The sequence below is a fragment of the Tursiops truncatus genome, chromosome 2 (genome assembly GCF_011762595.2).
Source record: "Tursiops truncatus isolate mTurTru1 chromosome 2, mTurTru1.mat.Y, whole genome shotgun sequence".
NCBI classification, from domain to species: Eukaryota; Metazoa; Chordata; class Mammalia; order Artiodactyla; family Delphinidae; genus Tursiops; species Tursiops truncatus.
In genome coordinates, this window is record NC_047035.1 from 113634045 (window position 1) to 113656417 (window position 22373).

The 22373-nt window shown below is 48.5% G+C and overlaps 2 protein-coding genes across 13 annotated transcripts in view; one reads left to right on the top strand and one right to left on the bottom strand.

Annotated features, from left to right (window-relative positions):
• Nucleotides 1-22373, top strand: part of SENP8 (SUMO peptidase family member, NEDD8 specific) — a 69219-nt gene that overhangs the window by 30181 nt on the left and 16665 nt on the right. The window contains exons 3-5 of one of the 10 annotated variants that reach the window (XR_004525231.2): nt 10668-11094; nt 12251-12348; nt 15992-19261. The exons of 1 other annotated variant lie outside the window; for it this stretch is intronic. The gene's annotated coding sequence lies outside the window, so the exon portion shown is untranslated. Of the gene's footprint in view, nt 1-959; nt 3362-3405; nt 12349-15991; nt 19532-22373 lie in introns of those variants that run through there. 8 more of the 10 variants (XR_004525232.2, XR_012330203.1, XR_004525234.2 and 5 more) reach the window with 8 other exon arrangements.
• GRAMD2A (GRAM domain containing 2A) overlaps nt 14950-22373 on the bottom strand; it is a 35351-nt gene continuing 27927 nt past the window's right edge. Inside the window, exons 4-12 of one of the 3 annotated variants that reach the window (XM_033851937.2) lie at nt 21975-22050; nt 21246-21349; nt 20542-20640; nt 20338-20409; nt 19791-19853; nt 18685-18820; nt 18350-18449; nt 17394-17498; nt 14950-17140 (exon numbers count right to left, since the gene is read on the bottom strand). In XM_033851937.2, the coding sequence (XP_033707828.1) occupies nt 17137-17140; nt 17394-17498; nt 18350-18449; nt 18685-18820; nt 19791-19853; nt 20338-20409; nt 20542-20640; nt 21246-21349; nt 21975-22050 (759 nt within the window). In that variant the 3' untranslated portion in view covers nt 14950-17136. Of the gene's footprint in view, nt 18821-19790; nt 19854-20337; nt 20410-20541; nt 20641-21245; nt 21350-21974; nt 22051-22373 lie in introns of all 3 variants that reach the window. The other 2 variants (XR_012330198.1, XM_033851936.2) reach the window with 2 other exon arrangements.

Here is a 22373-nt window from a genome sequence, read left to right on the forward strand (position 1 = left end):
CCCCGTTCCAGGGAGCTCCCACATGCCGCGGAGCGGCTGGGCCCGTGGGCCATGGCCACTGAGCCTGCGGTCCAGAGCCTGTGCTCCGCAACGGGAGAGGCCGCGGCAGTGAGAGGCCCACGTACCACCAATAAATAAATAAATAAATATAAAGTCTATTTTGGCTGATATAAGCATTGCTACTCTGGCTTTCTTTTGATTTCCATTTGTGTGGAATACCTTTTTCCTTCTCCTCACTTTCAGTCTGTATGTGTCTCTAGATCTGTGAGTCTTTTGTAGGCAGCATATATACGGGTCTTTTTTTATATCCATTCAGCCAGTCTGTGTTTTGGTTGGAGCATTTAGTCTGTTTATATTTAAGATAATTATCTTTTTTTTTTTTTTCTGCTATGTTGGGTCTTTTGTTGCTGCACGTAGGCTTTCTCTAGTTGTGGTGAGCAGAGGCTACTTTTTGTTGCAGTGCCTGGGTTTCTCATTGCGGTGGCTTCTCTTGTTGTGGAGCATGGGCTCTAGGTGCATGGGCTTCAGTAGTTGTGGCACACGGGTTCAGTAGTTGTGGCTTGTGGGCTCTAGAGCGCAGGCTCAGTAGTTGTGGCGCACGGGCTTTGTTGCTCCGCGGCATGTGGGATCTTCTCAGACGAGGGCTCAAACCCATGACCCCTGCATTGGCAGGTGGATTCTTTTCTTTTTTTTTTTCTTTTGCAGTACGCGGGCCTCTCACTGTTGTGGCCTCTCCCATTGCGGATCACAGGCTCCAGACGTGCAGGCTCAGCGGCCATGGCTTATGGGCCCAACCGCTCCGCGGCATCTGGGATCTTCCCGGACCGGGGCACGAACCCACGTCCCCTGCATCAGCAGGCGGACTCTCAACCACTGCACCACCAGGGAAGCCTGGCAGGTGGATTCTTAACCACTGCGCCGCCAGGGAAATCCTCGATATGTATGTTCTTAATGCCATTTTATTAATTGTTTTGAATTTGTTTTTGTAGGTCTTCCCCCCACCCTTTCTTCTTTTGTTCTCTATTTTGTGACTTGATGGCTATCTTTAGTGTTATATTTGGATTCCTTTTTCTTTTTTGGGGTGTATATCTAGTATAGATTTTTGGTTTGCCATTACCATGAGGTTTTTGTATAGCAGTGTATTATATACATGATTGTTTTAAATTGCTGATCTCTTAATTTCAAGTGCATTTAAAATACCCTGCATTTGTATTCACCCCTCACGATTACTGGTTTTGATATCATGTTTTACATCTAATTGTTTTGTGTATCCCTTAAATGCTTATTGTGGATACAGATGATTTTACTACTTTTGTCTTTTAACCTCCATACTGCCTTTGTGTGTGGATGATTTCCTACCTTTACTATATGTTTGCCTTTACCAGTGAGCTTTTTCATTCCATAATTTTCTTGTTCCTAAACATAGCCTTTTATTTTTCACCTAGATAAGTTCCTTTAACATGTGTTGTAAAGCTGGTTTGGTGTTGCTGAATTCTTTTAGCTTTTGCTTGTCTCTAAAGCTTTTGATTTCTCCATCAAATCTGAATGAGAGCCTTGCTGGGTAGAGTATTTTTGGTTGTAGGTTTTTCCTTTCATCACTTTAAGTATATCGTGCCACTCCCTTCTTGCCTGCAGAATTTTTGCTGAAAAATCAGCTTATAGCCTTACAGGAGTTCCCTCGTATATTGTTTGTTGCTTTTCCCTTGCTGCTTTTGTATTCTCTTTTTATCTTTAATTTTTGTAATGTTGATTAAAATGTGTCTTGGTTGTTCTCTTTGGGTTAATCCTGTGTGGGCCTCTGTGCTTCCTGGACTTAGGTGACTGTTTCCTTTCCCAGGTTAGGGAGGTTCTCCTTCTGGGACCCCTATAATGCAAATATTAGTGTGCCTGATGTTGTCCCAGAGGTCTCTTAAACTGTCCTCATTTCTTTTCATTCTTTTATCTTTTTTCTGTTTAACTGCAGTGATTTCCACCCTTCTGTCTTCCAGCTCACTAATCTGTTCTTCTGAATCCTTTAGTCTACTATTGATTCCTTGTAGTGTATTTTTCATTCCAGTTATTGTATTGTTCATCTCTGTTTGATTGTTCTTTATATTTTCTAACTCTTTGTTAAAAACTTCTAACTTCTCGCTCTGTGCATCCATTCTCCTCCCGAGTTCTTTAATCATCTTTAAGATCATTACTCTGAACTCTTTCTCAGGTAGATTGCCTATCTCCACTTCACTTAGTAGTTGTTCTGCAGTTTTATCTTGTTCCTTCACCTGGAACATATTTTTCTGCCACCTAATGTTGTCTCAGTTGCTGTTTGCATTTTATGTATGTCATAGGTTACCTACGTTTCTCAACCTTGGAGACATGACCCTCTGTAGGAGGCAGCCTGTGCATCCCCGCAGTGCATTCCTCTCTCATCACCCAGGCTATATGCTCTAGAGGTTCCCCCTAAGAGGGCTGCATGGGTCCTTCTGTGTAGCGGGCTGACTGTATGGGCTGTCTGGTAGGCTTGGTTAGCCTCTAGTCTGGTTGGTTAACGGGCCCTACTTTGCGCGGATTCTGCTGTATGTTGTTTAGCAGGGCCTGGTCCTGAGGTCGCTGGTTACGGAATCCTAGGGAGCCCCAGGGCTAGTGCTGTCTCGCTGGTAGGTAGTGTCAGGGTCCTGAAGACTCTGGGGCTGTTGCCCACCTACTGGCAGGTGAAACCAGATCCTGGGGTCGGTGCTGGGCTTCTGGCAGGCAGAGCTGGTTCCTGAAGTCTGGCTGCAGGGCCCAGGGATCCCAGATCTCATTTCAGATCATTGGTGGGAGAGGGCCAGTTCCTGACACAGTTGGGTATGGGGTCTGGAGTGTCCTGAAGGTTGCGTTGCCCTGCTGGTGGGCAAAGGCAGGGCCCAGCCGGTCCCAGGGTAGGGTCTGGCCTGTGTTTCAGGATCATAATTTTCTTGCTTCTGATGTCTGCTCCCCGGTGGGTGAAACTGGTCTAGAGGCTTGTGCAAGCTTTCCTGGTGGGAGGTGCTGGTGCCTGTCCACTGGTTTGTGGAGCTGGGTCTTGGCCCTCTGGTGGGCTAGGCCATGACTAGGGGAGTGTCTAGAGGTGGCTGTGATCTCTTTAGTCTTTAGGCCACCTGTCTGCCAATGGGTGGGGCTGTGTCCCCACCCAGTTAGTTGTTTGGCCTGAGTCATCCTAGCACTAGAGCCTACAGGCTATTGAGTGGGGCCAGGGCTTGGCACTAATGAGCCAATATGGCAGCTGCCGGGAGTGTTCTTGAGGTTGAATGTTCCCCAATACGTCTGCCACCAGTGTCTGTGTCCCCAGGGTGAGCCACAGCCACCCTCCCACCTCTCCAGGAGACTCTAAGACCAAGAGGTAGGTCTGGCCCAGGCTCCTATCAAATTACTGCTTTTGCCTTGGGTCCCAGTATGCATGAGATTTTGCGTGCCCCCTTTAAGAGTGAAGTCTCTGTTTCCCCTAGTACTGTGGGGCTCCTGTAATTAAGCCCCACTGGCCTTCAAAGCCAAATGCTCTGGGGGCTCATCTTCCCGGTGCCAGACTCCCAGGTTGAGCAGCCTGTTGTGGAGCTCAGAATTCTCACTCCTGTAGCAGAACCTCTGCAGTATAATTATTCTCCAATCTGTGGGTCTTCTACCCAGGGGGTATGGAATTTAATTATATCACGAGTCCACACCTCCTCCCCTGCTCATTGTGGTTCCTTCTTTATGTCTTTAGTTGTAGAAAATCTTTTCTGGTAGGTTCCAGTATTTTTTCATCAATGGTTGTTCTGTAGATAGTTGTGATTTTGTTGTGCTTGTGAGAGGAGGTGAGCTCAGGGTCTTTCTACTCCACCATCTTGGTTGTTTTCCTTATTATTCTGATTTTATAGATAAGAAACAAACTTAGTGGAGCTCAGTCACATGATTTCAAGTGACAGGGCCATGACTCAAGTGCAGGGCCTCCATCTCCCCTTCTCACAGTCTTTCCACTTGTACCTTTCTCCCTCTTCCAGAAAATGATAGCAAAAACTCCTTGCTTGAACATTTTAAATGTAATCTTGCCTCACTTTATAAATGTCCTAAATTCAGCAAGTATATTACAGAAACCAATAGTGAGAAACTGTCATCTCAATTAACTGCTAGGTAACAAAATGTATATAATAACTGGCTTTGTTTTATATATTAGATCATATTTGGATCAGCTCCTGACATCAATGTACTGACCTAAAGCATTTTAAAAGCTCTACATTGTACTTCCTTTCAGATTTCATGTATATGAAAGATGGGAAGTAGAACAAGAGCAGCAGCCTGGGGAAAACTCATACAAAAGAAAGGACTTAAAGGAATTGAGTCAAATAAATGGTACTAAGCAAAGGTGGTACACTGTACAAAACTGGGGAAATTGGTCACTAAGTTCCAAAATGAAGCAAGTGAAACTCCACCAAGGAAAAAATCAAGTGCCAGATGCATTTAAATTAAGTCTTCTTGTGTAAGGAAAACATACGTGTCAGAGTGTCAAAGGAGGAGGTAGCCAACTAGAGTGTTAGTACTAGGGACGAGTTACCATTACTCAGGAAAAAATTCATCTCGGATCCTGCAGTTTGGGATAAAAGCCAGAAGAATTACTGCCTGGCTCTTTTCCCTCCATGTACCAAAACAGAGCAACCTGTATTTAGAAGAAAACCTGTCCCCCACGACGCAGGCTAGGACAAGTTTCTCTGCCCTTGGCCATGCTTCCCTTGCCAGCTCACACTCTAGCTCTCCACAGCTACTGCCTCAGTCTTCGTTCCACAAACCTGTGAAGCCCTCACCTCCTCCCACACTCTCCAACTTCAGAGAGAAAATAGGAACTGTCATGAACTTCAACTTTCCTGACACCAAATCTACAAATCTAACTATATCTATACCCACCTTTGAGCCTTCCTCACGCCTATCACATTGACCCTCATAGCTATGGCTAATGCCTTCACCTGTGCACAGGGATTTTTATGCAGACAGTTCCTTCACACACAGCAGCAGCAGCAGCAGGACCCTCTCTCTACTGGCTCTTTTCCATCAGCAGTTAGATGTACATATGTATTAAATCTCCCCATCTTTAAAAATAAATAAAAGCATGACCTCATGTCTCTCTCTAGATATTGACCTTTTGCTTTCTTCCTCTTTACAGCCAGATCTAAAGTGTCAGTTTCTCACCTTCTGCCCACTTCTCAACCCACGGTAATCTAGACTCTGTGCCCACCACTCTACAAAAAATTCTCAACAAGAGCACTAATGGTTCTCATTTTACTAGTCCTCCTAGCAACATTAAACCCTCCTTTTCAAACAACTCTTCCTTTAATTGATGTGATACCTAGTTTTTCTAGTACTTCCTTGACCACTCTTTCTTACTTGCCAGTTTCTTGTCTATTTGCTGCAGATTCTCAGGTTTTTGTTCCCATATCCCTTTTCTCATTCTGTACACACTTCCTAGGCTCTCCCATCCTTTCCCCAGGCCAGTGATAGATTTGGGCATATCAGACCTATACTTCTTTCCTGACCTCTGCCAAACTTCTACCTGAATATCCATTTACCAGCCTACATCTTCCCTTGGATATTTCACAGGCAACTCAAACCCAACAAATCCCAAAGCTCAACTCATCTTTCCCCATCAAATCTGCTCTATCAGTATTTCTACCTCAGGAAATGGCACCACTGCCCCACCCAATTCTAGCCAGAAATCTAGGAGTCATCCTTTACTTGTCTCTCTCTCACACACACTTCACATTTCCCAATCTCCTAGTCGTGTTGATTCTACATCTTGAATATCCTTAACTCCATGGATTTCTCTCACCAATGCCACCACTGTCATCCGGGCAACCATCATCTCTCATCTGGACTGCCACAATATCTTGTAAAGTAGTCCTCCAGTATTCACACATATTGTCCATCCCCCAGTCGGTTTCATATCCTGCCAATATCTTTAATAAAGCTCTGCACAATCTGGCCTCTTCCTGCTTCTCTTGCCTCTCTATGAGCTAGATCCCTCTTGCCCTATTTTATTGTTCCCCAACTCTGCAGACCTTCTTTTAGTTCCTCCAGCAGAGCACATTCTTTTCTCCCCTTAAAGCCTTCCTACTTGCTGTTCTCTCCCCCTCTAACTCTCCAGCACTCTTCATCAGGGAAATTCCTATGGAATCTCTTCCTCAGGGAAATCTTCCCTGATGCACCAGACTAATTTGCTTTCCTTGTTAAACAATACCCTAGAATCATGAACCCTTCCAGTGTGCCCAAATCACCTATAATTTTTGGTGGTGTAAAATTATAGGTGATTTATAGTGGCAAGATTTTCCAGTCTTGCCACTAAACTAGAAGCCCTGGAGGCCAGGGACGATGTCTCATCACCACTGAATCCATGCTGCTTAGTATAGTGCCTGGCGCATAGACACTGGTTATTATTCGTTGAATAACTAAATACAAATATAGAAGCAATTTATCCAAAAAAAGCCCATCTTTCCATGGTATTAAAGCAGAAATCAAAATGCCCTGTTAATCAGCGTAACTTTTGAGGCTTGCATAATACCAAGCTATTGTTGGGGGAGGGTTTGACAAACTTAAGCAACCTGACAGAGAACAAGGAACTCGCTAAACATGTAACTCTAACCATGGACATCTCTTCAACTTATCTGCTGATTTTTTAGAGATTTTCACATTTTACATAGTTATAACCCATGCATAAGCACTATTTTAATTCTGCTTTTTACAAATTTCCTCCCTTAATCATTGTCTACTTGTTATGTTTAATGGTAACCTGGGGTTACAACAGGTTAATAGGTCATAACTTTCATAGTCGTTTCCTCCCCAAAGTTAGGGTTTTTTTTTTTTTGGTTAGTTCCGATGTTGTTATGAATGGCATTGCTGCAAACACTCTTCATAAACAACTTTTTCATTCCAAATTATCTCCTTGAGGAATACAAAAGTGGAGTTGAGACATCAAAGCATATGAGCAATTTATTTCCCTTCATATAGATATCCAGAGAGTTCTCAAAAGAGAATCAATGTGCAAGTACCATTAATAATGTATAATAAAAACCTATGTTTAGGGCTTCCCTGGTGGTGCAGTGGTTGAGAGTCTGCCTGCCAATGCAGGGGACACGGGTTCGTGCCCCTGTCCGGGAAGATCCTACATGCCGCGGAGCGGCTGGGCCCGTGAGCCATGGCCACTGAGCCTGCGTGTCCAGAGCCTGTGCTCCACAATGGGAGAGGCCACAACAGTGAGAGGCCCGCGTACCGCAAAAAAAAAAAAAAAAAAAAAAATCTATGTTTAATTCTGTGTAGCCATACCAACACTGGGTTTTATACTTATTTAAGTTTAAATTTTCTTGAAGTTTAATAGATAATAACTAACATTTATTGAGCTCTTTCTATGTGTCAGGGACTTATAAGGATTTGATGTAAATTTCCAACTTAATAATAACCATAAAGGTAGATGCTACTACTCTCCCCCTTTTAGAGACGAGAAGACTAAAGCTTAGAGTTGCCCAAGTGAATTAATGAGGTTTAAATGTAGATGTGCTGATTCCAGAACCTCTGCTCTTAACCACTGTGATACACTGCTGTATGGTTTGTTAGTGGTAATGCTTTTTTTTCTGTTTTATTTACCCAAAAGGAAAAACTACTATTAAAAACAAAAACTGAATGTAGCTTTTCTGACTTCAGGAGTGTCGCATAATTTATTGCTAGAGAGCTTGTTGTTTTGTTGAAGTAAATATCTTGATGGACCTTTTTGGTTGAGAAAGGTCAACTCTCTGGGTTTAGCCTAAGTGGGCCAGGAGGATACAAAGAGAGATCAGTTACTCCAAATAATAAGATGAAAGAAATCTGAATTTTCATTGGATGCCCTAGAAAAAGAGAATGAGGCCTAGGAAAGAAAGTAGAGGGAGGTTGATAAAAAGAACTGAGATGGGATACATGCCAGAAACACGGCAGGAGGCAGGGGCCTACTGGAGGACATGGCTGGTGAGAAGTTTCCTGAGAGAATGGCTGTCACATTGCTATAAGCAGTCATGTGTGCACTGAATTTGAAGTTTTCGGCTTTGTGCCATAGCCTTCCATTAACTCTAAATCTTTCATGCAATTTGGATACATCTGATTATCTTGGTGGTGGATCATTTGGAGGAATGAAGGATGAGGAGTGGCACATCATGGGCAAGAAGGCAATAGCTAAAGGAACAGGAGACAGTAGACAAGCAGACTGCATAGTGGTCTAACCCAGGAGACACAGAAGCAACCTTGGAAACTCTTGCAGAAATTGAGTCTCAGGACTGACCATAGTGGTTGGAAATGGGGCTCGGGCCATTTTTGTACTGAAAGAATAACCCTAAACATTAAATTGTTTGGAGTTGTCCAGGTTAGAAACTTCTGGGTTATAGTCAAGTGGAAAAGAAATTTTGTTGAGCCACAGTAAAAGAAATGTGGTTTATTAGCAGCATTTGTCAGTCTCCTCCTTGCCGTATGGGAATTACCTTCCAGAACACCAGACTCTTCTGGGTTTCCTTGTGCTTTATCAGGCACTCATCAGTTTCCTTTGCTAGTTCCTCCTTTTCTTCCTGATCTCTTGATCACAGTGTGCCACAGGGCTCAGTCATCCATACTTTCCTCTATCAACGGACACTCAGTCCTTGGTGATCTCATCCAGTCTCTTGCTACTACATACCGTCCATCTGTTGACAGTTCCCAGATTTGTATTTCCTAGACTTCTCTCCTGAACTCCAGACACATATATCTATTGCCCACTTGACATCCCCACTTATACGTCTAAAACTCATCTCAAACTTTACATGTTCAATGGTACATTTCTGATCGTCCTCCCAAAAAATACACCACTCATGGCTTTCTTCATCTCAGTTGATGGCAGCTCTGTCCATCCTCTCAAGCCATAAAACATGAGTCATCCTTTATGACTCTTTTTCTGTTATCCTCCATCTCTAATTTGACAGGAAATTCTGTTGTTTTTACCATCAGAATATATCCAGAATCTGCCCATTTCCACCATCTCTGCTTCTACCACCTGAGTCAGAACCTCTGTCATCTCTCAACACAATCACCCCAAAGTCTCCTAACTGACCTCCCTGCTTCCACCTTTGCCTGCCTCACAGCCAACGAAGATCCTTTTAAAGCCTATATAATTAAAGCGTATTATTCACTCCTTTGTCTCTCATTTCATTCAGAGTAAAAGCCAAAGTTCTTACGGTGGTCTTATCTGATCTTCACTGATTCCTGCTTTAGAGAAAGATACATCTTGGTAAATCATAGTTCTTCGTTGCAGGCCAGGCTGTATCCATCCACTCTACCAACTGCCAAAAACAAAATGTTAAAAAGGTGAATGCAAGCCTAGCAAAATTACAGATCAGTAGCTTTTCTGCCTGTGGACAGATTGGACATTCCTTATTCAAAGCAGTGGTTGAGTAAGATGTGACTTGGGGGTGAGCGGGTAGAGAGAGAAATCCTGATATCAGCCACTTTCTTGCTAATGAGCACATTATCTGTAGTTTTGGTGTATCCTCTAGAGGTTTCTAATATGCAGAATGATCTACTTCTGAGCCTCTTTAGGCCATTAAGTTTAGGCCATTAAGTTCTTTGGCATTGATGACGAATTTCCTGTGGCAAGGAAATCATTTTTACTTTTGTCAGCTATTCTAAAAGTCAGTAGATTGATGCAGTTGGTTCTGAAAATACCTGCCAACATTCTGAGGTCCAAGCCCTTACCTCCTGCCTTCTGGACTAATGATTCTCAATCATGGGCCACTGTGTCCCCCAGGGGACATTTGGCAATGTCTGGAGATGTTTTTGGTTGTCACAGCTAAGGGTGGGAGGTGCTGCTGGCATCAGGTGGGCCAAGGATGTGGCCGAGCACCCACCAATGCACAGGACAAACCCCCCATAACAAAGGATTACGCAGCCCAAAATGGCAGTAGTGCTGAGGTTGAGAAACCGCCATCTAGACTATTCTGGCGGACTTTTAATCTACCTTGTGCCCCGTTGCCAAACCAGCATTCCTAAACCATCACGTTTATCCATCACTCCTAAGTTCCAGTAGCCCCCATGGCTCTTCATTGCCTGAAAGATCAAGTCTCTCCTTCTCATCCTGGCGTTTAGATCCTGAGGTGTTTTGCACACTTAACGTATCCATTCCCTAGCAGGGACTCTGCTTCTCCTAAGCTTTCATTGGCACCATCCTTCGCACTACCATCCTTTTACTGACGTTAACCCCCCAAACACAACCGGTGAGGACCCTCCCCACAGCTCTCCTCTGATCCAACTCTTACCCTCTGAAGTCCACACGTGTGGCACACCCCTTGCCACTGAGTCAGTCTATGCCACTCCCTTCTGTACATATCAGGGCTCACATGTCTACACTGTTATACAGCTATTCCCTCTATCTTGTCTCCTCAATAAACTCTTTGAAGGGGTCCGTATTGTATTTCTGGCCTATCCATCTCAGTTTCCACAGCATAAGGTGTGAAAACCATATTGTCGTATTGAGAGTTCCTTGTTGTGAGAGTCAAATGAGCATAAAAAGTACCTTGCATAGGGCCTGGTACCCAGTTTATTGCTCAGAAAATTACAGAATCATAGTATCTATAGAAGCATACATGCAGGAGTCCATAGCAAGTGCTTAATAAATCTTTTAAATGTAATTACAGACTGGAGAGAGCATGCATTCAGACCAGCCTGGTATTTGGAACTAACAGCAAAGAAAAACTTCCATCAGAAATCCTACACCAATTAACACTCCTTCATGCTAGAGTGAATCCAGGAGCAGTGGGTGTCACATTTTCCCAAAGTGGAGCCTAAGCCAACCTTTCTGCATTTAACAAGTTAATGAACAGCTTGTGAGTAACACTTTGCCCACTCTGGCCCAATTTAGAAGGCTGCCAAAAGGATAAGATGTCAATATGCCACTCTCTGCTTTGCCGCGGTGCCAGCTGCATCCTGCCTAAGTGCTTCTGCCCTCAGCCACTGGAGAGCACGATGTCCTTAGAGAAGGCGGCACCAGTAGGATGAGGCTGCAGCGCGGGCCTGGCCTTTCCCCAGGCGGAAGAGAGCCTTGTCTCAGATCCTGTGAGAGAAGTGAGTGGGGCATGGTATTCTGAGCAGCCCAGGTTTGGCTTTGGGCCAGGCACTGAGTGGCAAACAAGAAGGAACACATTCCGGGAAGGCAAGGAGCCCTGCCAACGCGAAGGAGGACCAGCCAGCAGGGCCTGCTGGGCGCCAGGTGCTCCTTGGCTCTGTGGAGGTCAGGCACACAGAGGATAAACTCGGGCTTCTCTGGATTATCGTTTCAGAGGCTTAAACGCCTCCCTCCCCCTCACTTTCATGGGCAAAGCGTATGTAGCCATGTAACCGTTAAATTTGAATCCTCTCTGCTCTGGGGTCCAGCCCCTTATCTCTAAATGAAGGGAGGAGGAGAAAGAGTGAAATCACACCTTGCAGAATCCAGGTTTCTGCAATTCTGTGCCCTGGGTAAGAGAAGATACTACTGACAACAAGGGCAGAGCCGGGGAAAGCCTGGGGTTTCTGTGCCCCTGTTGGAAGCTGAGCTCCCCACTCACCCCCAGAGCCCACACCACACACACACCACACACACACACCACACACCACACACACACACCACACACATACCCCCCACACACCACACACACCACGCACGCACCACACACACCACACACATACCCCACACACACCACACACACACACACCACACACCACACACACACCACGCATGCACCACACACACACACACCCCACACCACACACACCCACACCACACACACACCACACTTGTTCTTCACACCAGCCACTTCTGCCTTCTGACTGATCAGACCTCAGGAGATCTTCAGAGTCCTTGGGAATGCTTTCCTCTCATAATCACCTCAGGCCTTTCCCCTGGGGTATGATAGAAGAGGGGAGAGGAGAGAAAGAACCAAAGGGCACCGGGGAGAAATGGCCTTGGGAGCCTGCCCAGCTTCCCTTCTGCCACTGCCAGGGCCTGGGGACAGCGGGCGGGGGGCGGGGGGGGGCCCTTTGAGAAAGAAGAGCGAAGTCTGTCCCTCACTGCCTTGGCTCCAGTTCCTGCTGGACTTTGCTGCCACCTAGTGGCCCAGTGGCATCTCACCTCCCCCCACCCCCACCCCCACCCCCCCAGATTGAGATCTGCCTAGGGATCTGGCCTGTCCCAGCCTGAGGCTGACAGGAGAGCCTTCTCTGAAAAGCTTCTCTGCCCTAGGATGCCCTGATTCTGCAGTGCAGCCGCTAGGAGAGAGGAGCAGCACAGGGTCACCACCTCACCTAGCTCGATAGGTGTCCTAACGGCATGGCCACCAGGTGAGAGGGCCAGGGCTGGCTGGGTGGGCGCCTGGGAGTGGGGGCAGTTTCTTACTCCCAGGATGTCTCTGGTGGGATGCAGTTCTCCCAGAGCCCCCCCCTCACTCCTGAATGCCTTTTTCACGAGAACTTCTGCCCACTCTCACGACTCTCCCTCATCTGGCTAAAGCCCATGTTGCAAACTGAGGCTCCCACATAAAATATATATACCTCCGTTTCTCCAAGTTTAGGGCTGTTGTTTCTCCCTTATAAAGTTAGCTCAACTTAAAAAATATGATATGCCCTCACTGTGATGCTGCTGCTATGAACCACTCCCTGGGAATAGTGAAAAGGAGGTGTGTGATAGTATGTAGAAATTCAGCCATATTTTTCTGCATATTACATCCACGTGTTTATTTCCTCTAGCAAAAGAAAGCACTTGGTTTCAGTAACCACTGATTCTGCCAGCTCCAAACTTTCAGACCTGAGCTGCAGTACCCAGGGAATGTATAAAATTCAAATTCCCTTCTCCTGCCTACCTCTCCAACCTCTTATTTTTTTTATTGTGGCAAAATACATATAAAATTTATCATCTTAATCTTTTTTTAATTTATTTTTGGCTGTGTTGGGTCTTCGTTGCTGTGCGCGGGCTTTCTCTAGTTGTGGCGAGTGGGGGCTACTCTTCGTTGCGGTGCGCAGACTTCTCACTGCGGTGGCTTCTCTTGTGGAGCACGGGCTCTAGGTGTGTGGGCTCAGTAGTTGTGGCACGCAGGCTCAGTAGTTGTGGCTCACGGGCTGTAGAGCGCAGGCTCAGTAGTTGTGATGCACGGGCTTAGTTGCTCCGCGGCATGTGGGATCTTCCTGGACCAGGGCTCGAACCCGTGTCCCCTTCATTGGCAGGCAGATTCTTAACCACTGCGCCACCAGGGAAGCCTTATCATCTTAATCATTTTTAAGTGTATAGTTCCAGTGTGAGGTACATTCACATTATTGTCCAACAATCATCACCATCTCCAGAACTCTGTTTATCTTGCAAAACTGAAACTGTACACATTAAACAATAACTCCCATTTCCCTTCCCCATAGCTCCTGGCAACCACCATTCTGCTTTCTGTTTCTATGAATCTGACTACCATAGGTACCTCATATATGTAGAGTCATACAGCATTTGTCTTTTAGTGACTGGCTCACTTCACTTAGCATAATGTCTTCAAGGTTTATCCATGTTGTAGCATATGTCAAGACTTTCTTTCTTTTGAAGGTTGAATAATATTCCATTGCATGTATACACCAAATTTTGTTTATCCATTCACCTCTCGATAGATACTTGGGTTGCTTCCACCTTTTGGCTGATTGTGACTGACACTGCTATGAACATGGGTGTACAGATAGCTCTTCAAGCCCTTATTTTCCATTCTTGTGGGCGTATACGCAGAATTGGAATTACTGGATCATGTGGTAATCGTTTTTAATTTTTTGAAGAACTGCCATACTGTTTTCCACAGTGGCTGCACCATTTTACATTCCTACCAATAGTGCATAAGGGTTCCAATTTCTCCACATCCTCAGTAACACTTTTGTTTTCCATTTCTTTGATAGTAGCCATCCTAATGGATATGAAGTGGTATCTAATTGTGGTTTTGATTTGCATTTCCCTAATGACCAGTGATGTTGAAATATCTATTCAAGTCCTTTACCGACTTTTAAACAGGTTGTTTTGTTGTTGCTGAGTTGCCCTTTCCAACCTCTTTTCATGTCACTCTCCCACTGACTAGTATCCTAGATTCGTGCAGATGGTCTCTCTGTTCCACAGAGACATATGTGTTCTTTCCTACCTTTCACAGTTGCCGACCCTTTTCCCAGTTCCTTCCATGACTGGCTCCTCATCCTTTAAGCACCAGCTTAAATCTCACTTCAGAGAACATTTCTTGACCACCCATCCAAAGCCACCTCCCTGTTTACTGTATCTTGTATCACTGTTTCTTTCCTTCATGGAACTTAACCACAATCTGGAATTACCTTGTTTGTTCACGATTTACTTGGAACTTATGTTTACGTGGAATGCAAGTGCCATGGGGGATGCAGAGATATTGCCTGACATGTTCACTGCTCTATCCTCAGTGCCTAGCTTAGTACCAGCTCATAGTCTGGGCTCAGCATTTACTGAACGAACGAATCACTACTAGAGGGGGCCTCCCAGACAGAAAGTAAGGTGACGTGGCCCAAATTGGAATTTAACCTCCATAATCTAGGCTTGATGTCATAGAAAAGGACACAGGGGTTTTCTAGCTCTGAGTTCCAGACTTTAATTCCTGAGTCAGGAGCACAGTACTAGTTGAACCAGGGACACTGCTTTGGAGTTGCCCAGGAGAAACAGGGAAGCATTCTCAGTGTCCATCCAACAGAGGGAGGAGGCTATGGTGGTGTGCTGTGGCCATCCTTACCATTCCCCGTATGCCTGAAGTATGAGTCAGCTCAGCTAAAGTCCTGTGAGATGTGCAAAGTACTTGGGATTCTGGGAATGACTTTGGCTCCGTTAGTCTCCTTCGTGCCAAATATGTCAGTAAAGAGCACTTTTAATGAGTAGTCAAAAGATAAAAGTGAACTTCCCATACCACGGGACACTAGAAAAATCGGATTTTTTATTTAAAAATATTTTCAACGCCATAGTGGAACAACTGAAGGATAGTTGAACCAAATTCTCAGGGAATTAGAGGAGCATCCTCCAATGCAAGCAGGTTGTATAAATACACATGGTTTATAAATGAGCACAACAGAAGGTACGCTGGCCAGAGGACCAGACTGGGGGACAGAAGGGAGAAACAGAGGGCCCTCCAAGAGGGACAGGCACACACTCCTATCGCTCAAAGCCCTGGACCCCAAGAGGGCCTCCAAAGCCACCTACTCTACTGCACGCCTCTTGCCGTCTCTGAGCCTGGGGCATGCAGACTGGAGACTTGGCACCTCTCATGGCCTCTGGCTCAACCCAGCAAGTCTCAGAGAATGGACCTGTTCTCCCTGCCCTTCAGCAAGGACCAGGGAGGGGAGGTGCTGGGACAAGTAGGATTATTTCCCTGAAAATCTGATTGGAAGGAAGTGATTAAGGGGGCTGGTTCCCAAAAAAGGACGGGCATTCATCTGGTGTGGCAATGTGGGGAGAATGGAGCAGTGAGTTTCTCCTGAGACATACAGATTTAGTGCAGGTATCCCACAAGGCCAGGCTCTAAGCCAAATCCTAGAACCTGGGATGGGGAGAGAATGAAGAGACCTCCAGTCTGAGTTTAGGAAGTTGTCACCTCCTGTCAGTCCCTCCAGTCTTCAGTTGGGTTTGTCATAAATAGCTCCACAGTAAATAACTTCCACCTGGATTTCTCCCTAGTTAACCTCTCAGATGTCTGAAGAGGGAAAAAGTGGCTCCTTCTGACACCACCCACCGCATCGCCACTGACTTTCCCTGATACGTCTGGCCTCCTCACTAAGCCCTTTCCAGAACCTACAAAGGCACTCTCTTAGCATTTCGGAGTCCCAGAGAAGACAGGCCAGAGTTTTAAGGCACAGAGAAGCTTTTAGAATTGAGGAGACCTTGACAGAGAAAGAAGAATCTCTAAGGCAAAGCCACTACCATGTCCACTCTTCCTATCCTCTACCTCTCTTGTCCCCAAAGGTATCAGACAGACCCCCTTGGCCTGGTCCCTGCACTGTCCCAGGCCCACCTTGGACACCTCCATTATACTCATGGAGAACAGAGCCCGTGGAGTGGAGGACCCTCCTGCATGGCCTGCAGGTGACATGGTGAGCTCTGCCCTGTGGTGGCCCAGCACCATCGTGCCCAGTGCCCAGCCAAGCCCGACAGGCTGCCATTGGCCACACCCAAAATCCAGGCAGTCAGGCAGAGAGTACAAAGCAAGCCCTCAGATCAAAGCCACTGCCCCTCCCATCCCCCACTTCCCACCTGGGGCACCTTGGAAATGTTTGAGCACACCAGGGAAAGATCCAGTACCTGGTCTGCGACCACAGTGGTCAAAAGGCCCTGCTCCACCTGTCTCACCAGGAAATAGCAGCTGAGGACACAGAAATGCTGGACCTCTGTTCTCCTTCACAGCCACTGCCACAGTCCCCGGCTACAGGTAGTGTCCTCTCAGGTTCAGCCAGCCTCCTCATGAGGGGCCAGAACAGAGCCTCTGCACAGAGTGTGAACACTCCTCTTGCTGGAATCCTGGCCACAGGCCCTCCTCTCCTCATTCATAGCTTACCTCACTCCCTCCAGTCTGCCCTGCATGGGTCCCTGGCTGACGGCAGAGAAGTCCTTTGGGCCCCATATCAGGGACTCTCAGGTGTCCAAGTGAGAGCACAGTATGCTGGGAGAGAGCGAAGGCCACACTGGTGGTTTGGGTTCTGGCCTCTGTCCCACCACTGGAGTGAGCCAAGTGACAGGTATCAAAGCGTGGCCGTTGTCCCTTGCAGCAGCCCCACGTGCTCTTCCTGTATGTCAGAGCTGTTTCCAAGGAACAAGTTAAAATATTCTTTTCATTTAAGTGGTTGCTGTGGCTTAGTGTACAGAATTCCTCAGCTAGATCCAAAAATCTGGCTTTTTGTCCGAGTCCCCAAATTGTAGGAGCTTTGTAAACAGGTACTAAAGATCACTCATTAAAGGAGGGAGAAGAGTTGGGGGGAGGAGAAGGGATCCGGAATATTTTCTTTCGGACTCAGTCTCAGCACAGCAGCAGCATAAACCAAGCAGACTGTTGGTGGCACCTTAGCACCCAGAGCATTCTTCTCGGAGGAGTGGGGACAAAGGCCAAGTGGCTGTTACCTGCACACAGGAGAGATGACCAGGTCAGACAAAGGGCCTAGAAGGCAGACAGATGAGTCAGTGAAGACTTTGTCCACCCATGAGAGGGGGTCCAGGTGGGATCTGTGTACCCTGCCCAACCTTGCTGAGGGCCATCAAGCCAGCTCAAGGGCAAGGCCAAGACCAGCCAGACTAACAAGCAGCCTGGCCATAGGTTTTGGCTGCTGTCCTTAACCCTCAATCCCAGAAGCATGAGAAAGAGAAAAGGCATCACCTGTGCCCAGGGACTGAGCCGCCCCAATTCAGGGAGCATAACTGCTGTTCTAGCCGGGAGATGCGGAACGCCAGGTACGATGAAGACATGACCAAGAAGCAGATCCTGGAGAAAGAGGGGTAAGGAGGAATTGAATCTCTCTTCTAGAAACGGGGCATTTTTACAGAATCCCCAAAAATAGGAGTGGGACTAAGCTAGTTCCTGCAGTTGGAAGAATTAAAGACCCCTCTGCCTGCAGTTACGTTCTAGACCTAGGCATCTTTTTTCCCAGAGGCCACATGGGGGTTCTGAGACTCGTCCCCATGGAGGTGTCCTTGAAGCCCAGCAGGAGTTCTGGATCCTTCAGCTGAGCCCACCTTCCCTCTGACCAGCCACCTTGGTCCTACACCCCCTCTGCAAGGCCACTAAGATTACCCCCTAAGGCGGTAGCCCTTCCCCCAGCAAGTGCTGAGGTTGACAGTCAAAACCCAGCCAGCAGAGCCAGAGGAAGGTGATGAGGTAAGGTGAGGGAATCCAGGGGCTGGCTCTTCATAAAACATCCCACCATGCTCACTGCTCTACTTAGGCAGAATTACAGACAAGCCTGGGCTTCCAGAAAACACCCCAATGGCGGGCAGCAGGAAGGCCATGGCTCTCCCTTAGTCTATCTATCTGGTGGGCCTCTCAGATTTTGCCAACCCTCCTCCTCCCCAATCCTGTGCAACTTTTTCTTTCTTCAACAGTTTCATGTCTTGCCCCTCTCCACAGCCTTAACCCTAAATTACAGGGTTGTAAGGATGAAAACTGGAAAGACTTTATCTTGCTCTAGAAGAGCCTGCTGCACGGCTGCCAGATGCCACCCGGGAACTTGCAGTTGACTCAGAACCTTCCCCTCGCTCTGGACACTGACCTCCCCACACACCAAGGCCCCGGCTCTAAACACTCAGACACCCACCACCCTCCATACAGCCACCTACAGCACGAGGAAGACCTTCAGGAGCCCGTGATCCCAGAGCCTCTGCTCCCCGTTGCTCTTGGGCTCGTCCTCCAGCCTCTTCTCCTCATAGTCAGCGTTCTCTGCAACAGGACGGCGTTAGGCATCTTCCTGGGCAGAAGGCAGGACCCCAGCCCACTCCCCCGCCCGTGTTCTCTGGAGCCGCTTGGGCTCTTGGCTTTCCCTTATGGATTTGGAGAAAGGAAGAAACAGCTCTCAGAAGCCCTGCTGGCTGTGATGACCTCTTTTTGCAGAAGTGGGAGGCGGGAAAGCCTGGTCTTTGCAAGCAGTTGCCATGGACAAGCACGCTGAACTCACCAGACCCCGGAGGCTTCCTGGAGGGGAAGAAGTCATCCGTGGATGCCCGAGGGATACAAGGGATATTGTCTGGGAGGGACAGGGACCTGGAGGCAGGGCACACTTTTCTCCACTTCATCTCAGGGATGAGGACTTCCTGCAGAGAAGGCAGGAGAAGCTGTCTCCCATGGCCCTTGGGACCTCACTTGCCCTAAGGGGTTCACGCTAGATTTATCAAAGCCTTTCCAGATATTATCAATATGGATGCCTAGCAAGCATGAAAGCGGGTGCCCAGAAGCGGGGAAACCACTGCCACAGCAATCACATGTCTCATCTGCTCCCTTGCTGTGAGCAGCCACTCTTCCAGGGAATGGTGTCTTTGAAGACTGCTAGTGTAGAACCACAGTGGAATCTAAGACATGAGCCATCCCAGGTGCGCGTTCAGACCGGCTGAGTCCAAGACAGCTTGGCACTGTATATCTTAGACGGAACAAGTTGTGACTCCTGCTAATCTGGGCTCTAACCCTGTGTCACTAACCTTGACTTAAGGTCCCCATCAATAAAAAGGGGAACACCGCCTTCCATCCCCTGCATGGCATTGTGCGTATTGTATGCTTGGCTAAACGTTTAATAGTTACTGAAGTAGACTTCAAACACCCTGGGGTCATTTCCACCCCCCACCCCTGCTCCAGAAACTGCTTACCCAGGATCCCAGGAGCAAAAGAAACAGCTGGGACCTTGGCCAATCTAAAAGGATCCTGCCTCGGTTCTGACTGCCTTCAGCACTCTTCCCCAGGGACATCTGCAGCCCCTTCAAGGCCCTCCTGACTGCTAAAGAGGATGGGGTGCTGGCTCTGTACCCGCGAAGGTATAGGGTCCAACCTGGGCAGTGTTCCGGGGGCTGGGCACCTGTTCTGCTCAGGAAGTTAGCACGTCTGCCCAGGACAGCGGCTCTGCATGGTATGGAGCGTGCCGGGTCTAGGGGACCCCTTTACACAGCACGGCCACTGGCTCTTGAGCCTGCTGCCCCAGTTCTGCACTGTGGGCTCCTGCCTGGGAGGCCCTGAAGCCTTAGAACCACAGGCAATCTCAGGCCAGCCACGTTTGCTCCCAGCCTCAGCTCTCACCAGAGACTCGCACTCAGGTTCCTCTAGAGATTCTCTTGCACTCAGACTCTTCTTGCTGGAAGGCTGAGGAGGGAAGGGAACAGGGATCACTTGTCCATCTGGAACAGCCAAAGTCAGGCATGGGGAGGTATTAACACTCTCCAAGAGAGCTTTACCTCCAAATAAGCCACTTTAGGTCAGATAGAGCCTAAAGCTCCCAGAGTTTGCAGGGGGATCCCTAGTTAATGCTGGAGCAGAGGGCAAAGCCAAGGCAACATACTCCCCCAAGCTGCTGCCCTCCCCCTTCCTCACCATAGGCGAGAGAGAGCTGTAGGCATATTGGGAAGCGGCCACATGCTCCTGCCCGTCTGTGCACCAAGGAAGCACAAGTGAGGGCTATACGTGGGGACACACGAGGGCCCAGTGGCCTCAAAAAGGCTCACAAGCATAGACACATGGTCCAAGGACTGCCTCTGCTTCACTGAGCCTGAGCCTGTTACTCCCCGTTTCCTGTGCCGGGGAGATGGGCCAGCCCCCCCCACAACAGCCCTGGCCCCAAGCTTCATACCTGTAGGTGGGTGCAGACCCTCCTCAGCATGTCATATACACTGTCCCGGGAGAGCAGTGACACAAAGACATACTAGAACGTACAAAGAAAACAGAAAGGGGCAAGGTACGTAAAGACTTGGGAGAGTGCCAGGGTCAAGCTGTGGACTCCTAGAGCTGGAATGGGGAGACGGACAAGGGAGCGCTGGCCCAGAATCTCACTGACCTTCTGGCTGGTGTTGGTGGTGATGGCCAGGCCATTGGGAAGGAGCCGCGCCATCTTGTGTTTTTTGATCATTTGCACAGACACCACGGGAATGACCACCTGACGGGGGAGAGGGATTCTTCTCTCAGGACTCACCCCTAAGGACACAGTCCCTTTGCTTCCTGCGTAGGGCGCCAGCCACCGCTGGCAGTGACCCAAGCACGAGCACCGTGGAGATGTCTGGTCCCACGTGGGAGAGTATCTGAGCCTCCACCGTCTCACGCAGGCTCCCTTCAGTTATCCCCCACCCCTTGGCCGCACGTGCTGCTCCGGCTTCTCACCCCATCATCCAGGAGGCAAGGATGGTTGCCCTGGTGAATCCCATACTGCAGTAAGAGAGTTCCCTGAGCCACCATGCACCATGGCCACTTTCGGGCCCCCCTAAGTGTGACATCCCACTCTGATTCTGAAGGCATTTTGGAGGTACCCGTAGGCAGAATAATTTGGCAGTGAACTGTTCAGGCCGCTCAGGCCATGTGGAGTCTAGATTGGGGCCCCTGTTTGGAAGGGGTGGGGCTGCTGCCCTGGACACCAGGTGGGATGCCCTACAGTGAGAAGCCTCACCAAGTGTCAGCGTGTGGGGGGACAGGCCTGACTTGAGGTGCGCCCGCAGGGCAGGGGCGTCTCTTCCCTGGGCTGTGGCAGCCCTTATCACTTATTACTACCTTGATATCCTTGCCAAAGAGGCTGGCATGGAAGCAGAGCCAGTTGGGGGAGATGAAGAGCCGGCCCTGGAGAAGGAGGTCCCTCTGGAGGGCGCAGGAGCACACTGGGAAGTCACAGGAGACTGCCGTGAGCAAGGCCAGCCCGGGAGCCCTGGGGCCTGGGTCCTCCCACTCAGGAGTCCAGAGTCCAGCCTCGGGGACTGTCCTCCTCAGTACCCTTCCCAATCCCAGGCCCCAGCAACCCATTCCCCCAGCACCCTAGCATCCTTTCCTGTGACTCCTGACCGCTCCCACCCCACCGGACTGCTAGATGTTTCCTCTTCCTCCATCCATGCCCCAAAAGGTCTGGCAGGTTTCTGCCCTGGTCCCCTAAGCCTGGATGTTCACCTCCACAGGCAGAACTCCTTGCCCTGCCCTGCCAGGGAGAGAGGGCCTTGATTGTGCAAATGCTCCCACACACTCCCTGGCAGGCCTGAGCAGGAGAGAATAGACACTGATAAGAGCAGAACAGAAATAAGATTTGGAAGCCCCGACATTTCCTCAAGAAAATTTTTGTAAATTCAACTTCATATCTCAAATCAGCCCATCCTTCTCACACTTTTGAAGAAAAAAGGGCACGTTCAAAGGGCAGCCAGTTCCCATATCTGATTTGTGCCTGGAAGCTCTGGGAGAGGACCTGGGCCTTGGGCACTGCAGGTGCCTGTCCAGCCACCCGGGGAGACAGCTCACCTTTGAGAACCACCTCCTCCAAGGGGATGTCCTTAAACAGCTTGTGATATTGCTGGTTGTATTTTCTCAGTAGCGTCTGCAAACACACGAGCTGGGTCTGAGAAGTCCCAGGAGATCGGACCACCAGAGGGCCCTGCTCCAGCCACCAGCAAATAAGGCCACAGGGGTGGGGGTCCTGCGGTGACTTAGCATGAAGTAGTGGGTAAGCAGCCAGTGGGTGTGGAGGGCTGAGCTCCAAGCACAGCTTGTCTCCTGGTGACGCGAGGTCCTGACAGGCAGCCTAGGGCTGGAAGAGGACACAACTCCCACCCAGGAGGGGACACCCACTAGGTTTCCTGGTGACAGGCCTGTGGCCAAGGAGCCAACAGTCACCAAGTTCAGGCAGCCCGGGACCCCTCT